Source organism: Carya illinoinensis, chromosome 1, assembly GCF_018687715.1.
Source record: "Carya illinoinensis cultivar Pawnee chromosome 1, C.illinoinensisPawnee_v1, whole genome shotgun sequence".
NCBI lineage: Eukaryota > Viridiplantae > Streptophyta > Magnoliopsida > Fagales > Juglandaceae > Carya > Carya illinoinensis.
Genome location: NC_056752.1, coordinates 57,964,829 through 57,984,544, shown reverse-complemented (window position 1 = coordinate 57,984,544; position 19,716 = coordinate 57,964,829). Strand labels below are relative to the sequence as shown.

General features: G+C 37.8%; 2 protein-coding genes and 1 long non-coding RNA gene across 6 annotated transcripts; 1 reads left to right on the top strand and 2 right to left on the bottom strand.

The window, feature by feature from the left end:
* Positions 1 to 838: 838 nt before the first annotated feature.
* On the bottom strand, positions 839 to 2,074 carry LOC122292945 (GATA transcription factor 5-like). The gene is made up of 2 exons (XM_043101528.1): positions 1,578 to 2,074; positions 839 to 1,467 (listed from the first exon to the last, which is right to left on the bottom strand). The coding sequence occupies exons 1-2, from the start codon at positions 1,923 to 1,925 to the stop codon at positions 1,447 to 1,449; spliced, it is 369 nt and encodes a 122-aa protein (XP_042957462.1). The 5' UTR covers positions 1,926 to 2,074; the 3' UTR covers positions 839 to 1,446.
* A 153-nt stretch (positions 2,075 to 2,227) lies between these two features.
* On the top strand, positions 2,228 to 8,804 carry LOC122292936 (hydroxyacylglutathione hydrolase cytoplasmic). 2 transcript variants are annotated; one of them, XM_043101505.1, is made up of 7 exons: positions 2,228 to 2,388; positions 2,581 to 2,703; positions 2,893 to 3,054; positions 4,119 to 4,197; positions 4,945 to 5,058; positions 8,095 to 8,271; positions 8,465 to 8,804. In XM_043101505.1, exons 1-7 carry the CDS (start codon positions 2,342 to 2,344, stop codon positions 8,537 to 8,539), a joined length of 777 nt encoding a protein of 258 aa, XP_042957439.1. In that variant the 5' UTR covers positions 2,228 to 2,341; the 3' UTR covers positions 8,540 to 8,804. The 2 variants fall into 2 exon arrangements, with proteins under 2 accessions (XP_042957439.1, XP_042957449.1); XM_043101515.1 differs by lacking the exon at positions 8,465 to 8,804 and having other exon boundaries at positions 6,580 to 8,159.
* On the bottom strand, positions 8,320 to 10,706 carry LOC122292952. Of its 3 annotated transcripts, none has more exons than XR_006237080.1 (3): positions 9,881 to 10,693; positions 9,377 to 9,782; positions 8,320 to 8,768 (listed from the first exon to the last, which is right to left on the bottom strand). It is a non-coding gene; the product is annotated as an uncharacterized LOC122292952 (long non-coding RNA). The 3 variants fall into 3 exon arrangements; XR_006237079.1 differs by having other exon boundaries at positions 9,377 to 10,201; positions 10,481 to 10,693; XR_006237078.1 differs by having other exon boundaries at positions 9,377 to 10,706.
* Between the last annotated feature and the right edge of the window lie 9,010 nt (positions 10,707 to 19,716).

Genomic DNA, 19,716 nt, shown 5'->3' with positions numbered 1-19,716 from the left:
TGTTGTGAAATTATTATAACTTAGAGGAGGAATAAAACAAAAACAAAAACAAGGACCTTTCAACTGAAAATTAATAGACATTTTCAACAAAAAGGACATTTCAACCACTAATTAATAGCCATTTTCAGTAAATGAAGCAGAAGACATTGACGTGTTAGCTATGTTGAGAAGTCTACAATGGAGTGTCAAATGACCATATCAAATTTAATAGTTTTATTATAAAAAGAAAAACAAAAAAACAAACAATTCATACATTGCACCCAAAAAATTAACAATGACACATGACTAAGTATGTATAGCATGAGAATGTTGGAAACTAAAACCAAAACAACAACGAAAGTCCCTGAAAACTAACCAGATTTTAAACTCGATGTTAGGGTTAGGGTTTTTGTCGGTGTTAGGGTTAGGGTTTCTGTCGGTGCTATGCGGGGTTCACATTTCAGATCTGATGAAGAAGACAACAGGGCTTTGTGGTTCGTGGGCTCTTCGGTACGAGATGCCAAATGTGGGTTTCTGGGTCTTGGGTTCGAGTTGAAGATGAAGACCAATGGCCTACGGGGACTGCTCTTTGAGCGGGTTTCAGATTTCAGATCTGCTGAAGAGGATGATAGGGCTTATGGCTCTGGTTCGTGGGAATAGGCTAGGGTTTGTGGATCGTGGTACGAATCTGAAACTTGGGTTTGGGTTTAGGTTTGTGGGTCTACCGAGGAGAAGACGAAGAAGAAAGCGCCAGTGACTTGGATGGAGGGACGAAGACTAGCGACTGAGATGGAAGGCAAAATGGGGAAGACGATGGGAAGGGGGGAGGGGGAGGGTCTCGAACCTTCGAGAGGGAAAATGAAAACTAAGTAAATAACTAAACGAATATTAAATGTGATAGAGATTGGTTTTTAAACTAAATGATATACGATGCCGTATTGGAAATAGGACAACGATGACGTGGGTTCCCAAAACCGGTTGAGACCGGACTTTTTGAGATATTTTGTAATCAAAAATGCTATAGACAACCGTGGTTGCGTCCCCGCCGCGGCCTCACGTCCACGTGTAAAAAGAAAACGGCATCGTTTTACTCATTTCTCGTTTCCTCCTTCCTTTCCTTCCCCCTTTTCCGCATCTGAGATCAAAAGTAAAAAACTCCATGTTTTTGGACCGTGTTGGCAAAGATAAGACAATGTGTCGAAGAAAACCCAGGAGAAGATGCTGAAGATGGTGAAGGTGACTCCGAGAGTGGGGACCCAAGCCAAACGTGATTAGTTGATCTGGGCCATTTGCTTCTAGCTTTAGACGGAACCAGGGAGGGAAAAACTGAAAGTTTTGTTGATGTCGACCTTCGTCTAGTCTCCGGTTCTAACTGGTTTATTATACAAGTCTCGGTTTTCTATTTCCCGGCAGCGTACGAAAGAGAGAAATCCAGCAGATAATCATCCATGATGCGAGAAACCCATTCTAGCTCCACCAATCATCATCCTGTAAAACCCAAAAAAAAAAGCAATTAATTTCTAAATTCTATGGGATTTTTTAAGGGAAAAAAAAAAAAAACAAGCAAAACAACTATCGTTTTCTTCTAAGAAACTTACCGGAACGGCAAGCTCGCTGGCGAGATGAGACTTAGACTCAGCTGTGCCGGAGAAATTTGTAGAATTGGAACTATCCTCATCGGCCTGGTCTTGAGAGGAACAGCTTGAAAGAGAACATTTCTCCACTTCTTCATCTTCCTCTTCTTGTTCCACGACGTACCCGTCTTCAAACTCGGCATTCGACAAGTCCAGAAGGTCGTCGATGGAGAAATCTTCGCTCGGAACCCCACCAACACCCAAGCAGTCCTCCAACATCACCTGCTGCGTCGACTTCATGGCCAATTTTCCAAGTAAACTTGATTTGAATGCTCTCGCTTTGACGCAGTACTCCATTTCTACATTCAGCATATATTCACCCAACAAAGCATACTAAAAACCAGCCCCCACCAAAAAACAAAGTCTCCCATAACCCAAAAATTCTATCGTATTCCTATTTCCATTCTATTGTTCCAAAAAAATTTTATCTAAAGTTTAACTGAAAAAAGATGAAGAGAAGGAGGCTAACTTTTGACAGGTAAGAGCTTGTTGGCTGGTTCGTGGGTGAAACTGGTGCTCGAGTTACTGGTGAGGAAAGGAAGGAAAGGGGGGGAAATGAGAAAGGAACAAAGTGACGTCGTTTCCTTTTTACACGTGGACGCGAGGCCGCGACGGGGACGCAACCACGGTTGTCCGTAGCATTTCTGTTTTGTAATCGGGTGTTTGAGTGGACGATCCCAGAAGCAACATTGTAGAAGAGGGACAAGCCAGCAGCCGGCGATATTCAGATGAAGGTTTACTCGGTTCCGTGCTTGGAGGACAACTACTCCTACCTGTCTGTAATCTAGACTCGTTTTTTTGCTTCAATTTTTCAAAGCTGTCTTCGATATGTGACTATTTTTGTTTTGATGGTTCATTACACGTTGCTGCCAAATTAAAACGAACGACGATAGATCTCCGATTCTCCACAATATTTTTTACTTCCTATTTAGCTTCGTGTTGCTGGACTTAGGGTTTGCACTTGCAGCATCGTCGATGAGAGCTCGAAAGAAGCCGCAGCAGTGGATCCCGTGGAGGCTGAGAAAGTTGTAGAAGCTGCCAAACAACATGGCGTCCTTCTCAAGCTCGTTCTCACCACCCACCATCACTGGTATCACAGATTCACCACTCTTCTCCCCCTTAAAGAACAGTTTTCACAGAAACACTCACCCCCAGATATTCCATCACGATTTTGTTCAGTCTGATTTACGCTTTCTATTTTTGCCAAATATAGACCCCTGGATATTCGTTGCCTTTGGCATAGTTTTTAATTTTCAATTTAACGCCGGTATTCTAATAGGGATCACGCTGGTGGAAATGATAAGATAAAGCAGCTGGTACCTGGGATTAAGGTCTATGGTGGTTCGCACGATAATGTGAAGGGTTGCACTGATCAAGTGGAAAACGGTGATAAGCTCGTCCTTGGGGCTCATATCAATATACTCTGTCTTCACACACCTTGGTACGGTTGTTCTGCTTTTCCCCCGCTCGGCTTTCCTTCGCCCTTGACCAATTGTTTATTCATTTTGTAATGGACTATGTTTGGGGTGGAATCGAGTTCCATTTGCAACCTAGTTCTAGTACGTATATTCAGCCAATTAGCAACTTCTCTATTCGGGGAAAACAGGACAGAAATTAAAATCTATCTAAACTTTAGCTCGTAGTACCTGACTTTCTTATGAGTCATTAAGGTATAAATTCTTCCTAACCAACCAGATGCCCTGTCATTTTACATATTTTCTAATTCTCTCACTAATTTTTTCATGAGAATCGATTCATGAAGTGACATATTGTGGCTGGTTTTGGGAAAGACAAATTGAACCCTGACCGCTAGGAGGTTTTCCTTTACAAATAACTTGTATTGAAGTTTTTGATTTTCTGACATACCCGCATTGGATAAACTGTATTTCCGCTTTCAGCTTGCTAATCATGATTTAGTTATTGAAAAAAGGAATTTGCTCTTCCAAACTTAATTCAGTTCTACTAAACACATTTTACAAATTTATCATTGATGCCATTCACTTTGTATGCAAGAATCGACATTCTTTATGTTTGTGTAACCACTTCTCTGTATCAACATTTGTTGAGAAAACAGTATGTTGTCTCTCCAAATCTTTTGGATCTTGCATTCTGGATTAACTCAGCTTATTATAAGATGCTTTTTTATCTTCCTTTCAGATAGAGTTCCCTTTGTTTTAATTTGTATTATATGCATGAGTATCTAAACTTGGCAAAAGAAACACTTGAACCTAGAGGTAATGCTGCCCGTATGATGCCTTGCCACCATATAAGGATGGACACAGCAGATTCTTATATTCGTTTTATCACTTCTTTGTATACTTCCTGTGTAGATGGGCTTCACCGATTTCATTTGTATTAATAAAACTGTCTTTCTTAAAAATATATATATATATATTATCATTTCTTCTTGATTTTTTTTTTTAATCTTTTGTTTACGTTTTTATGCATTCATGCCTAGCTTCTTTATTCTTTTTGACTTTGTCTGTCTTTGGGCTCTTTCATCAGTCACACCAAAGGTCATATTAGTTATTACCTGACCAGCAAAGAGGAAGAAGAACTAGCTGTTTTCACTGGAGACACATTGGTAAGTTGATTGGAGATTTTTATTTTTATTTTTTGTGTGTGTATGTGTAATCATTTTTCAATAGGTGTCATATGATTAGACGAAAACCTTTTTTTATTTTCTGTTCTGGTATTGGGACCCTTCAATAAGTCTGTTGGGATTGGCACTATAAATGGAATTTCATCATCCATACATATTAGCATGGTATATTCATATCATAACATATGAGCAGTCAGAACTAGCAGTCTTATTGAGACTGAAACTCATAGGGAAGAAAATATATTTCTGAATGGAATCAACTATGCGGTATTTACAGACAAAAGTATTTGGTTATTGGATAGAGATCAATATACTTCTAATGTCGAATCGGGATCAACTATTTTCTTTTGATTGGAGAGGGCAGGGATAGGAAAAATGAGGAGAAACAATATTGATGATTTATCTTTGCAGTATATTTGAGCTCAGCAACAGAAAATTTTTCTCTAAGATAGTGGACAGTTGTGATCCTTCATTTTTCTGGAGGGGAACGGGGAGAGAGAGAGAGAGAGATATTGAGGGGGGATGTCCTGGATAGCAAATATTCTGGGCAAGGCTACATGAATTATTTTCTTAAAAAATTATGATGTGGATATCATATCTGTGCAAATGAGATTTGAAGTCTCAAATTCCTAAATTATGTATTCCTGGCAAGTTTCTGGTCAGTAACAATGTCTCGTTTTGTTTACAACCAAAAGTTCGTTAGCAATAATTATCACTCGTTTATTGCAGTTTATTGCTGGTTGTGGGAAATTTTTTGAGGGAACAGCAGAGCAGATGTATCAATCACTATGTGTAACACTGGGTTCATTGCCCAAGCCAACTAGAGTGTATTGTGGCCACGAGGTATGAGAGTTTTGATGTCCTTTCTTTGGTTTGATCTCGATGTTAGTATAAGTGTGTTTAAGCACAAAGCACCAAGGCTGAAGCGATTTGCATACCAAAAGCAAAGCACATTTACAAAAAGTGCTTTTGTGTGAGCTTAAAGGTAACAAAATGTGCTTTTGCAAAATTTTTGAAGAAAAATATTAAATATCAATTCAAGACCTAGAAAATTATATAAGCAAATATTCTTAAGTATTTGTTGATATTGAAGATCATTTACATACCAGTACCACAGCGTTGCATGTTGCATATATGGTTTATATGCTTTGAACCGGATATGGTGGTACAAGTTGGCTTCCTAGATGGGTTGTACTTGATTACTTATGTTAGCATAGAAGTCAATACCTAATGTTCGTGAGCTGTTGTGGTTATGGCCTTTTTGGTATGGTTTATACATGCCAGACAAGCTTATATTTAGCAAAGCACAAGAAATTTATATAAAATGCTATGTTTAAATTAATTATAAAAAAATGTTATGTTTAAATTTTATGTACATGAGTTAATTGGCTAAACATATTAGTCTTGCTTTTTGAAACTTTTTTTAAGTGTATTTTATATTTTTTGGTTACTATATATATCATTTTTATAAATGCACACTTCAGTCAGGTGTGCGCTTGCATGTTGCACCTAGTCTCTATATGGCACTTGTGCTGAAGTGCGCCTATGGCTTTCATCAACATTGTTTGTTCTGGGAACTGGATTAATTAATAATTAATCCAATTATTTGTAGCCAAGATTTAGAGGTGTTTGTACATTGTGATTTCAGATTTCTACTCTTGCATTTGACATTATTGCTATCAACAATCCCCGGTTAGTTTCTATTCCACCAGGCATACACATGGGTGTGGTTCAATCAGATAACGGGGAAAAAATTGTTGGGCTGAGAAAAGCTGAAACTTATGCTGGGTGACCTTTAGGAACCAACCTGTTGTGCTATTTCATCTGGTCATGTTGCGTTAGTTGCTAGAACTCTGTCCAGCCATTGCGCACAATTCCCCAAAAAGTTCAAATCTTTTTTGGAACGGTTTTTTATTAGTGAAGGAGAACTTTATTGATGAGAAAAGTAGGCATTGGAATGGTTTTCCTCACATCCACTTATTTAAAAAAATGGTTTTTCTCACATCCACACCAATGGCTCCCTAAATCATCAGAAGCCAGTTTTCCGTAGAACACTTCTTGGTTCAAGTGGTGTTACCAGCCTGTTGAAGGCCTTCAGTTACTGCAAAACACCATGAATTGTACTCTGCCGATATCCAAATTTATCCTACCGTCTTGAACATTTTCCCTTTCAATTAGAGAATCCTCAATATGAATTGTGAATTTTTAGCCTTAAAAAACATCCTGCTGAATTATAAAACTTCTCAGGTTCAATACATAATTAGTCCATGGCTTCAATATGTAATAGGTACTTGAAAATTTCATTTTGATTCAAAATGTTCAATCTGTCCATTTTGATTGTGAATTTTTTTTTTTTTTTTTTAGGTAATAATGTCGGGGAACCTCTCCAAGGCAGGGGCCCTTCGGACCTACCCCTGTAGAGTAGACCCCGGTCCCATGCACTGCACTCTGGGAAGTTTTCCTATACAGAACTAGTTAAATCGCTGGCTTTTCACCAGGGGGTATGGCCCCAAAATATGTTGCACCCATGAGGTGTTGAACCTTGGACCTTGAGGGGAGTGGTACTCCAAGATCAAGGCTTTTCCCACTTGGGCCAACTCCTTGATGCAATAGTGTTGTCATTAATATTTTACGTTTAAGGTAGAGCTGACATGGTGAGGACACATGTCACAATTATATTGGTGCTTAATTGGCACCTTGTTAGAGTTATACACAAAGATTGGCCAGAATGACTCTTTTGAAAAATGATCCAAGTACCTAAATGAGTGCTTGAAATCGTATGGCTTCTTTAAAATGAGCAAAACCTGGGGACCAATTATACGTTTAACCCAAAAGTCTTGCTAAATTTATATGAATTAGTGGCTAAAAACATCCATTGGGCACCATTGGGCGGTGTGGAGAAACCTTAAAACAATAGGAGTATGTCCTTGATCACATTTATTGATATTAATTTTATTACAATCGGATTTGACAGAGCTTACTTCTTTGTTACTCATATTTCTTATCATAGTTACTAATTGTTTTTATAGGTAAGATAAATTATGTTAAAACAAATAAAACAGGCGTTGTCCAATTACTCAGGGAGTATACAAAATAAAACACCCAGTTACATTCTAGGTACCAGAAAATGATACAAGAAACAATTGAGCAGTAGTTCCATTGAGTGCAATAGCAGAAAACTAAAGAAATAAAGTGTGGAGATTTCAAAGTTCATCTAAAGTGCTGCTCTTGGGAAGATTTTGACAGTTGATAATCTAAGGAAACGTGGTATTGTTTTGGAGTGGTGTTGTAATGGAGAATCTATTGACCATTTACTTTTACATTGTGAAGTGGCCAGGGAGTAATGGATTGGCATTTTCAGTAGGGCTAGGTTGTGTTGGGTTATGCCTAAGAGTTTGGTGGATTTATTAGCTTTTTGGAATAGGCATCATAATAGCTCTCAACTGGCTAAGGCGTGGAGATTGATAGCTTTGTGCCTAATGTGGTCCAAATAATGTGGTGCATTTGGACGGAAAGGAATGATAGGTGTTTCAACAATAAGAAGAGAGCAGTGAGGGAAATCTGGAATTTCTGTGTTCTCTCTTATTCAGTGGTTTTCTGCTATTGTTCTTAAGGGAGGGAATGTTAATGAGTTTTTTGTATTTTTTTAGTTTTCTAGAATGTAATTAGGTGTCTCATTTTGTATACTTCTTATGTACATGGGCTTTGCCTAGTTTCATTCTCTTCAATAAAGTTTCTTACTTATCAAAAAAATAAAAAAGTTAATCTAAAGTCCGCTTCCTATCTTCAAAGTTCAAGTTACTTATCAGAAAAATAAAATTGTTTCTTATCGGAGTTTTCTGTCTGGAATTTAATGTTACTGTCGTGTATTTTCTCCAGTACACAGTGAAAAACTTGCAGTTTGCTCTGACAGTTGAACCAGATAATGTGAAGATACAACAAAAGATAACATGGGCTCTGCATCAGCGGCAAGCAGGCCTCCCCACCATTCCCTCAACCATCGAGGAAGAAATAGAAACGAATCCATTCATGAGGGTTGATCAACCAGAAATCCAGGTTTACTTTCTCTTTTAAGAATTACCACTAGTATTGTTTACGGTTGCATTGTATCCACATATTGAAGAGATGGAAATTCATAAAAAAATAAGATATGTTGCACTTGTTATGTTATTTGGTATTCGGCAACCATTTAACTGACAATGGAAAGCTTTTGGTATGACCTTATATAGACGTTGGCTATATTTTACAGGCGAGGGTTGGTTGTCGATCTCCTGTTGAAGCTCTCCAGGAGATACGCCGACGGAAAGACAACTGGAGGGGCTAACTGATGATCTGCTTAATGTTCTTCCTTTTGTTGGATGCGTGCCTGTGTGTGGATGTAGTCCAGTTTGTGAAATATTACCGCTCTTTGCTGCTTGGAATTCCGAAGTCGAGACTTCGTATTTTGTTCTTGGCATGGGTTGTAATGGACTAATTCTCCGTGATAACGATGGAGGGTGACGTGTCTCGTTTTCATAATAAGATATCCCAAGGACATGTTGGGCGGACCACACCTAATAAAGAGCATTCAATAAATTAGTAAGAAAAAATCTTCACAACCTCCCAACATTTCACACTCTACATTTTTTTTAAATTTTTATTATTTTATCTTTTATCAAATATTCTCAAATGCTATTTCTCAACAATCATTAGGTGCAGCCAGAGGTTAAATGCATAGAAAAACCTGCATTCTCTTAGAATTACGGTACTACTACCTAGTCAGCTTTTAACGGGATGAAATAATTTACAGCAAGTGGAGGAGGCCATGGCCCCAGGCAAACTGAGAAATCCCGGCCTTCCTAGCTTTAAAAATCTATCTAATTTATATACCAACAACTGCTGCACTTTTGGGAAATAACATTTAAATTCATATATTTCTCAAAAGCTATTTATCAACAACCATTGGTTCTTGACGCTAGATGATGCAAACCCCAAGATTTAAAGGCTAAATCTTGCAATTTCTTTTGGGACTTCCACGTAAATGCATGTATTACTAAATCAGAATAAGTTTAGACAAAATATATGGAGATAGCGAGAAGTAAGATTTTCTAACTCAAGCGAAAATCAACCATAAATCTAAAAAAATGGATCCATCCAAATAGAGAGAGAGAGATTAACATACCTTAGGTTTCGAGACAGAGAAGGACGGATTTGCAAATGCAATAGCAATCGCCACGGCTGGGGTTGAGAACATGAGAGACGACTGACGAGCGTGAGAGAAGATCGAAGAGTGAGACACTGAGATTCGTTTGAAATGTGAGAGAAACAATGTCGTTTTGGAGAAAAAAAATGACCGGGTGTATAACCCAGTTACAGGTTACCGAGTTATAAAATCGGATCCAAGTTTATAACAACTGCCCGGGTGTAATCCGGGCAGATAACTACCCGGATTCACTTGGATCCAAATTTCCAGATTAAACCGTATAAAAATTCGGTCCAGATGCATATCCCTATAATGTAGGATGCCACCATAGCAGGAAATAGTAAAAGAAAAATGGAGGAGTTGGGCGTCGAACTGGTGGCTTTCCCTATTTTACACCGACAAATAATAAGCAAACACGTAAGGATTCTAACAACCTTAACAATACAATTGCATGCAGTAAATCTGTATTAATTTTGTCATTACCTTCGTCTTCGTCTCTTTCTCCGTCCCAACCAAATCTCTCTCTCTCTCTCTCCCCCTCTCTCTCTCCGCCTCCTCCTCCTCATTCAAGAGGCCTTCTTCGCAGCTATGGGTTTAACCATACTTCCTCTCTCCGCCTATTATATTCCCACTCCCCCGCTATCATCTATTGGGCTTCATTTTGGCACAATATTAGCCGTCATTTCAGCATCTCACTCCACTGCAACAACAACTATTCTCGTTGGGTATCATTTCGGCGATTGATGGATGATTTGCTGTGATTAAACCAATAAGAGCAATCTCATGACCAACAAAACCAATCGACTGCATAGAAGAAGTAGATCTCACATAACTCAACATGAAGTGAGAAAATCAAAAATAAAAAATACAAGCAGAAATTGATTAAAAACACCGAAAAGTCAAAAAGAAAGATGAAGTATGGCGTAAAAAACCGACGTTCCATCTCCAGTATCACCATAAATGTTCACATTAGAAGATAAATTTACCACACTATTTAATTTTAAAAAGGCCATATAAAATAAAATTCTTTTTTTTTTTTAACCACACTTTGTGTGATTCGTCTCTAATGGAAAATGAGATTACTGTGCTAATAGACGGAGAGAGAGAGAGAGAGTGTTCGGAGACAAAAGCGTCGGAGATCAACCGAGAGAGACAATCGTGCTGAACTTCAACGGCCTGTGAGGACATAGATGGCTTTGAGGGGCTCATGGGTCTACGTATTACGGTAAGAAGAAAGATGTAAAAACTAAAAATGGATTTTGAGCGAGTAATGGGTCTGTGGTGGGAAGGAAAATGATAAAGAGTGACTTTTATCTGTTATAATTGGTTCTATGGTAAGAACAATAGAAATAGGACGTGTTTCCCTCTTATTGGAGGGTGTAAAATCCACTTTTATACTAAATCCCATTTGAAGGTTTTCCCAAAGAAAAAAAGAAGAAAAAAAGCTGGAGGGAGAGATAATGAATGAATAGTTCACTCTATATTTCAAGCATTTCATTGGATTAGTAATTTCAAAAATCAAATTTTGACTAATATCACATATTTTGACTTTTGATTGTTCATTCAAAACATATTTTTACATTAAATTATCTATTTATTCTTTTTATAAAAATAAAAGATTAATAATTATTATTTTTAATCTAATCTATTTTTATTATAATTTACACTTCTATCGATTATATTTTAATTAATAATCATATAGCCTTCGTATAGTAGTCAATCATATTTATAGATTGGGATGGCATTATTGTGATTCATGGGCTGGATGGCTTTAAGTTGGATAATCTTATGTAGTCTAATTTATAGCATATTAGCTAAATAAAGCACAGGAGTGGCATTTGGCTAAATCAAAATCAATGCTCTTAACGAGTTACTATAGCTAATTTTATTTTTTTGACACAATCGGATGGGGCTCCTTTTTTGAGCATTTCATCAACTAATTTACATTTCATGTATACTATATAAACAATAGAGAATGTTTTAAATACAGACCACACCCAAAGTCCAAATAAAGCAAACAAAATTGAAAAAGGAACGAGAGACAAATTGTCATATGTCAAATCATTTAGGATAAGTTTGGATAATGAAATGAGATGAGAAATTCTTAAAAAATTTTAAAACTTCTTACAATTTTCATATCAAATATCACTCAAATACGAAACACTTTTGAATTTCAAATATTCAATTTTTTCGTCTAATCATTATAGCTTTACAAACTTTAAAACAAAACACTAAAATTAATATAATTTTTTCAAATTTCAAAATAAAAATTATATTTAAACACATTTTTCTCTTTATATTATTACTATTCAACTTTATATCTTTTATTTTTCAAAACCTAATAAAGCATCTTAATTAAATTCATTTTACTACCATTTATAGAATTCTGAAATAGTGTCCATAACCCTTAACCCAATAAAAAAGAAGAATGTGTATCACGGCCATTTAGAGTAAGTTGTGCTTCAAGTATAAATGATCAGTTCTATTAGGTACAAGTAATGTCGTGAACCCACTACACACTAAGGCCTCGTTTGTTTTTACAGATGAGATGAAATAAGATAAAATTTTTTAAAATATATTGAGATGAGATGAAATAAGATGAGATTAGATGAAATATGTGTTTGTTTTTAGAGATGAGATGAGATAAAAAATTTTGAGATATGTTGAGATGAGATGAGATAAGATGAAATATGTGTTTGTTTTTAGAGATGAGATGAGATTAGTTTGACTTTGCTATAGTTAGTAGTATAATGGGACCCACAAGTACTTGTAGTACTTTTTATAATATTTTATTTATTTGCCAATGTTGCAATTTTTATTTTTATTTTTCTACTTCTTTTTTTTATTTTCTTTTGCTGCTTCTTTTGTTTATTTATTTACCAATGATGTAATTTTTTTTTTGCTGCTTCCTTTTTTATTAACCATTTGGTCAAATTTTTTTTTTCTACTTCCTTTTTTTTTAACCATTTTGTCTTTTTTTTTTTTTTTTGCTACTTCCTTTATTTATTTATTTACCAATGGTGTAATTTTTTTTAGATGAAAACTTGAAATCTTTTGAAATGAAAACTTGAGATGAAAACCTGAGAAGAAACTTGAGATCTTTTGAGATGAAAACCTGAAAAGAAACTTGAGATCTTTTGAGATGAAAACTTGAGATGAAAACCTGAGAAGAAACTTATGATCTTTTGAGATGAAAACCTGAGAAGAAGCTTGAGATCTTTTGAGATGAAAACTGGTAGATCAAAATGTGTGTTTGTTTTTGTAAAACTTTTGACAGTACGAAAATTTTGAAAAGTTTTCAAAGTTTTAGTTTTTAGTCACGAAAGCAAACAAGACCTAAAAGTTCACGTGGCTTTCCATATATTTTTTTTTATTTAAAAAAAGAGAACGGAAAGAGTAGAAAATTACGAATTCAGAGAGGAGAAAGCCAACCATTTTCATCTAAAACACGAATTTGCAGAGAAGAAAGCCCCAACCATTTTCTTCCAATCTCTCCATTGCAGATTGGCTGAGAACTAACACACACAATCTGCTCAAGAAGATCTACCCAGGTTAAGAGTAAACATTATTGCAAAAAAAAAAAAAACTGTCCCTATGGCTCTCTGTGCGTGTATATATAAGCTGAAATATAAAAACAAAACATTTTCATTGTTTTCTATTCTTTCTTCCTCTTCCCAGGTACTAAAGTCCCCTACTCCATCTCTCTATGCAATGAATTTATTATTTTCAAAGAATATATATATATATATATATATATGAAGTATATATTTTTTCCTATTTCTTTATGAGTTCCAGTTTTTTAATTTCTTTGAAATATTGCTTTGTAAATTTTCTTGTGTAAATTGTAGATTTCTGTCTCAAAATCTATAGATTTCATACATTGGGATGATTTTTGTAACTATTTATTTTATTACTGTTTTGGTTTAATTCTAACGTGTTTCGAATAAGTTATAGAGCAAGTTTGGGATTTGTTTTGTTTTTTAGCTCTTTTTTGTTTTTTATTTCTTTATTGAAACAGATCGATAATAAGAAAATTTTGCCACCCCATTTGAATATGCGATTCGATTTGATATAGATTAGAGGAATTTATGAATCTTGATAATGTTTGTGTGATTGGATTTAAGTAATTGGAGTTTTGCAAATTTTTGTTTTTAAGGTGCAAGAAGAGATGGTGAGGGGAGGGAAGGTAGGTTGCAAGAAAAATTTCAATAGAAAGGTTCGGTCCAAAAGATAATCAGATGATTTGGATGAGGATTATGTGGTTTCAGATGAAGAAAATGAGGTATTAGATGGTTGGGAAGATGATTGTTGCTCTTTTGTAAATGGGTATGCATCAAAATAGAGTTTTGGTAAGTTTGTTGAGGAGGAGGAGGAAGAAGAAGAAGAAGAAGATAATGAGAGGAAGGTTGTTAGATCAAATGTTAGATCAAAAGTACAAAAGAGTATTTTAGGTCAGCAGAAAAGTTGGGGCAAAAATGTTGAGAAAGAGGAGAAGAGTTATGTATGATAAAGAAGAAGATGCGGATGAGAATTAAGAGGTTGATGACGAAGAGGATGATGAGGAGTACGGGAAATATATGCTGGATGAAGAAGATGAATCAGTGGGGAGAAAGAGAAGAGACTATATGAAAGTGTGCAAGCGAGGTTCACGAAAAATTACTTCGATAACCTTCCTCTCCTCTCCAGACATGAAATGCTCCCTTTCATTTTCCACATCAACGTTCGATGCGCAATCGGTCCATGAATTTGCCTCACTCAATAGTTTTTTATAAATGATTTATGTTTGTTCTATTTAAAACATCAAATTTGCCTGGACAAGAAGGATCCTGAGCTGCATCGAGGCAGCAACACTTGGGTGGGGTCCAAGTTGTGCCACCTGCGATGTAGTCCAAGTCACACAGCCCAGACTGTAGCACTTGGGTGAACCTGAGTCATCCAAGTAGTGCAATCTCTATGAGATCTAAACAATTGTCTCGGTGTGCTCTTGCGCACTGTATTTTTATTTTTATTTTAAATAATATTTTAAGAATTAATTGTTAAACTAATACTTGAGTTTTAATAATTTTGCAACTTGTATTTCAATTTTCAAATTTGGCAAAATTAATATATCAACTTCAAGAAATTTACAATTAAATATATTCTTCGATTACCCATTAGAAAATTAATAAAATAATTGTCACATAATTTGCGTTAGTATTTATTTAGCTCTCATTAATATTATAACAATGTTAGTTAATTAAAAATTGACATTTAATTGTAATTAATTTTTTAACATGAGATTGGCAAATATATTCAATTGTAAGATTTTAAAGATTCAAATATTAACCTTGAAGTGTTGTAATTGCAAGTGGCAATATATAGCATGGTCAACTTCTCATGGAAGACAAATTTTTAAGTGGTTTTTCCCTCGAGCCCAAAAGGCTCAATGGCCGAGCCCAATACCCAGGGGTCTGGACCAACCGTGCCACCTGTTAGCTTGACTCAAGGGCTCTCGACCAGTATAAATTGGATTCAGGATCTTGGAGCAAAAGACAGTCCACGACTCAGGAAGTACGGGAAATCTATCTTGGCGAAAAGGGAAGAAGAACACGCCATCTTGACGGGATTGAACTTTAAGACGAAACAAAAAATCACGTTACATTAAATGTGCTCACCAGTCGAACTGTTTTGTATTCCTGAGGGTATAGGGCCAATAGTAGCTAGCCCTCACAACTTTTCTCTTCAAAGCCTTTCCCATGGAGTGGTTCCCACACAACCCTTCATGTATATCTACTAGGATGTATTAGGCTTCTTGTAGGGAGATGCACCTCAGTAATGGGGTTAAGAAATCCCACTTGTAGAGAATTATGTTGATTCGAGTGAATTGTGTAGTTCTTCTTCTAATTTTTCTCGCTTCCTCCTTTTTGGCTGGGAGTTCTCCCATGTCTAGATATCTTGTCACTTCTTGAGCCTATTCTGCTTCTTATGATCCCATTTTGGCGACCTTAATCCCGACAAAGGGGACTTCTATCACCCTATTTTCAACCTCCTATGGTAGGGCATATTCCTCCATTCCTAAGGCTGTTCGTGCTAGTTTGTTTGCTATGCCATTATTTTCATGCGGTATTTGTTCAATATTGAAATGGTGAAACTAATCATGCCTTTCCCATGTCAACTGTAAGTACTTTTTCAATTTTTTGCCTTTTGCTGCGTACACTCCCAATACCTAATTAACAACTACTTGAGAGTATGCTTTTACTTCAATCTCGTTTCATCGCCCTAATCTTTCTAGAGAATTTTATACAACTCTAGAGTTTACTAAACCCTTGTAGAATATTTTAAAATATTGTGGAATACTATAAAATTGTGTAGAATCTTCTAAAAAAGTGTAGAATCTTCAAACTACCCTTTTGTAAAGATCTTGTAGAATATTCTAGAATAGGAGTCTAGATTGTTCCCACCGTTGGATTAGTAACAAGTTTCACAATTTCAGGCATTCTTTGTAACCAAGGGTTCGTATAAATAAGGGATGCATAATTTGTTCAAAGCATCAAGCAATGGAGCAATCAAACATTCACTAGAGCTTCTCTCTCTACTTTCTCTCTAGAAGTGTGCTCTCTTCTTGGGGCATTCGGGAAGGCTTACTTAGGGGGTCTAAAGATAAAATTACATCTAAAGCCATACAAATAGCTTGAAAATTCTGAGTCCATGACAGTTGGTATAGTATCTATGAAAGTTGTTATGGCAGACCAAAGTGAGGTCACCATCAAGCCCCAGGAACCTCAGAAGAGCAAGAGAACAAAGGAGGTGAGTCCATCTTTGGAAGCTCGTCTTGTCGGGATTGAAAAGATCATGTCAAAGATGCTTTCCAAGATGAAGGAATGGGAAAAGTCTCATAAGGAGGTGCACATTCTCAATGACATTGTTGCTAAGATGGAGGTGGTGGTGATGGATGTCAAGGATCGACTTAACATTGTGGAGCAAAATTTGGAGGATCTAGGATTGTAGGGCCAATCTGAGATGCTCAAGGAGTCCATACTAAGCGTCATAAACCCCACTATCGAGGCACAATATGCGGGGAATCTTGCCTTCCAAGACCAGATCTTGGGTGAGTTGGCAAGACTTTGGGAGCAAATAGAGGAACACCGGCTAGTTTGGAGGAGACTAGGGTGACTGGGACATTTGCATGCAAGTAGTGGCTAATGGGAATCGTAACGAGGTTGGGTGGGAGCTACTTCAAGAGTGGATACTCCCAAACCGAAGGAATTCGATGGCAAGCGGGATGCCAAAGAGTTAAACAACTACTTGTAGTAGATAGAGCACTATTTCGAAGCATTGAAAATGAAAGACAAGTCGATTAAGGTACGCAATAGGCCTGAAAACCAACCTCTCTGGTTCGGTTCGGTGCCGAACCGACCGCCGACCGACCACCCTAATTTTCTACATTTGCCGACCGACCACCAGTCAAGGGGATGGAACCGGCCGAAATCGATTCCGGTCGGTTCACCAGTTTGGGCCATTGTTTTACCTTTCAAAATGCCATGGAAGGAGTCGGCGTCGAGCTGAGGAAGGGACGATGGGTACCTAGACGGAGGGCCGGAGGCTTCGAGAATCGAGAGCCGAGAGGAGACGGCGTGGGAGAGAGCCGAGAGGAGAAGACGGCGTGGTGGACTGCCGAGAGGGAAAGACGGTGTGGGGGACTGCTGGAGAACCAAGAGCTGAGAGTTCAAGAATCGGGAGAGAGGGAGAGGTCAGACGGCGTGGAGTGGAGTCTGGACTGAAATGTTGGGGTGCTGGAAGAGTGAGAGCCGAGAGGGCAAAGAGGCATTTTTGCCCTAATTCAAAACGGCACCGTTTGGCTTTAGGCCAAACGGCGTCGTTTACTTCATTTCTTTGACTCAAATAGATAAAATCACGACTTCGTTTCACTCACTTAAGTGAAACGGCGTCGTTTTATTTATATAAAAAGGAAAAAAAATGTTAAGTATCGGTCGGCCGGTTTTTCGATTTCTACATAGCCAAATCGTATGTCGAACCGACCGACGTCGGTTCATACTATTTTCTCTCGACCGCCGACCGGTTCTTCGCCGGTTCCAGCCGGTTCCGGTGTCCTGAGGTCGGTTCCGGTCGGTTTAGGTCGGTTACTCAGTTTTCTGTACACCCCTAGTATGCAATGCCTCCCTATGTCTTACCTAAGCTTGCAGGTACTTGGTGGTGTCGTAAGCAAGGTGAAATGGAGAAAGCTTGCACCATTAACACTTGAGATGAGTTCAAACATGAACTTAAATGGAAATTCTACCTAGAGAATGTGTTCCTTAGTGCTTGGAAGAAGATGAAAGAGTTAAAGCATACCACTTCCATCTATGACTATAATGAAGAATTCTCTACCTCATGCTACAAATTTCTAATGAGTGAAGAGGATCTCCTTTTAAACTTCATTGATGGCCTTAAACTTTGGATGGCTCAAGGCTCAAGCGTCGAAGTGTCAACAAAATCTCTACCACTCTCAATATTGCAAAAAACCTTGGAGGAGTTTGAGTATCACAAGAGTAACAACTCTTCTAAACCCAGGACTCCCAAGGATAATCATGCCAAAGGTGGAGGAGCAAAAGGGTCCAAACCCTTATATCACAAGGAGAAGGAGACAAATCCTCTACAAGCAAGGAAGGCAAGAAGGAATACTCAATGAGAGGAAACCCAAGGATGCTTGCTTCCTTTGTAATGGGCCACATTGGGCTAGGGATTGTCCTAAGAGGAAGGCACTTAATGCTATGCTTGAGGAAAAAGAAACACAAGATTAATCACACATAAGGTGTTTACAACTTCTTAACTCTCTCAAAGCCAACCCCAAGCCATCCATTAAAGATAGATCCTTGACGTATGTGGAAGCCGAAGTCAATGGAAAGAATACCCATGCTATGGTGGATTCAGATGCTTCCCATAATGTCATTAAGAAGGAAGAGGCCGCTAGGCTTAGAATCTCGCTTGAGAAAGGCCAAGGGTCGCTGAAGGCGGTAAATTCTTATGCTAAACCGCTTGATGGCATGGCTCTAGGTGTAGAGCTACAACTTGGCACATGGAGAGGTAAGGTTGACTTCTCTGTTGCTCTTATGGATGATTTCAATATTGTGCTGGGCATGGAATTTCTGAGGTAATTCAACGTGGTATCACTCCCTCACTATAACTAGGTGTTCATCTTGGAGGGAGGTTCATGTATGGCACCCACCATATCCAAGCCAAATACTAGTCCTCACTGCTATGCAATTCAAGAAGGGATGTAAGAAGGGTGAGGTATCACACTTGGCTACCTCGGTGGAAAGCGATGTGAAAACTTCACCCAAGCCACTAAAGAAGATCATGGATGTTCTTATAGAATATGAGGATGTCATGCCATCCAAGTTACCAAAGAAGCTTCCACCTAGAAGGGAGGTGGATCATCAAATTGAGTTGGAACCTAGTGCAAAACCACCCGCTAAGGCGCCATATTAGATGTCTCCACCTGAGCTCGAAGAGGTTAGGAGACAACTCAAGGAATTATTGGATGTCAGTTTTATTTGACCATCAAAAGCACCATATGGAGAAACAACACTCTTTCAAAGGAAGCATGATGGATCTCTAAGGCTATGCATCGATTATCGAGCCCTCCCACAAGGGTTACTGAGTTTTGTTCTTTCCTTGAGCTTGTTAACTACTATCAAATATTTATCAAGGGATACTTTGCAAGAGCTTCCCCCCTCACTGACCTGCTCAAGAAGAACAACTCATGGAAGCGGACACCTAAATGTCAAAAAGCTTTTGAAGACAGCCATTATTCAGGAACCAATCCTTGCACTATCCCATTGCACCAAAACTTAGGAGGTACACTCTGATGCTTCCACTTTGCCATTGAGAGTGTTCTTATGCAAGAAGGACATCTCTTTGCTTATAAGATTCGCAAACTCAATGATACTGAAAGGCGTTACACGGTGCAAGAGAAGGAGATGACGACTATTATCCCTTTAAAGTTTGGCGGCATTATCTACTTGGCTCCACATTTGTAGTTAAGATGGACAACATTGCCACAAGCTACTTTCAAAGCCAAAAGAAGTTCAGCTCGAAGCAAGCAAGGTGGCAAGATTTCTTGGCTAAATTTAACTATGTCTTGGACCGATGCATTAAGTAGAAAGGGCGAACTTGCTACTATTACTCAAGCCTAAGGAGAGCTATTTGACATAATCCGTAAAGGCATGGAGTATGATCCCTTAGCCAAGAAAGTGAACATCGCTAAGAAAGGAAAAACCAATAGATTTTGGGTAGAGGACGGTATTTCTTAAGCCATAAAGCAGCGGATCTATGTTTCA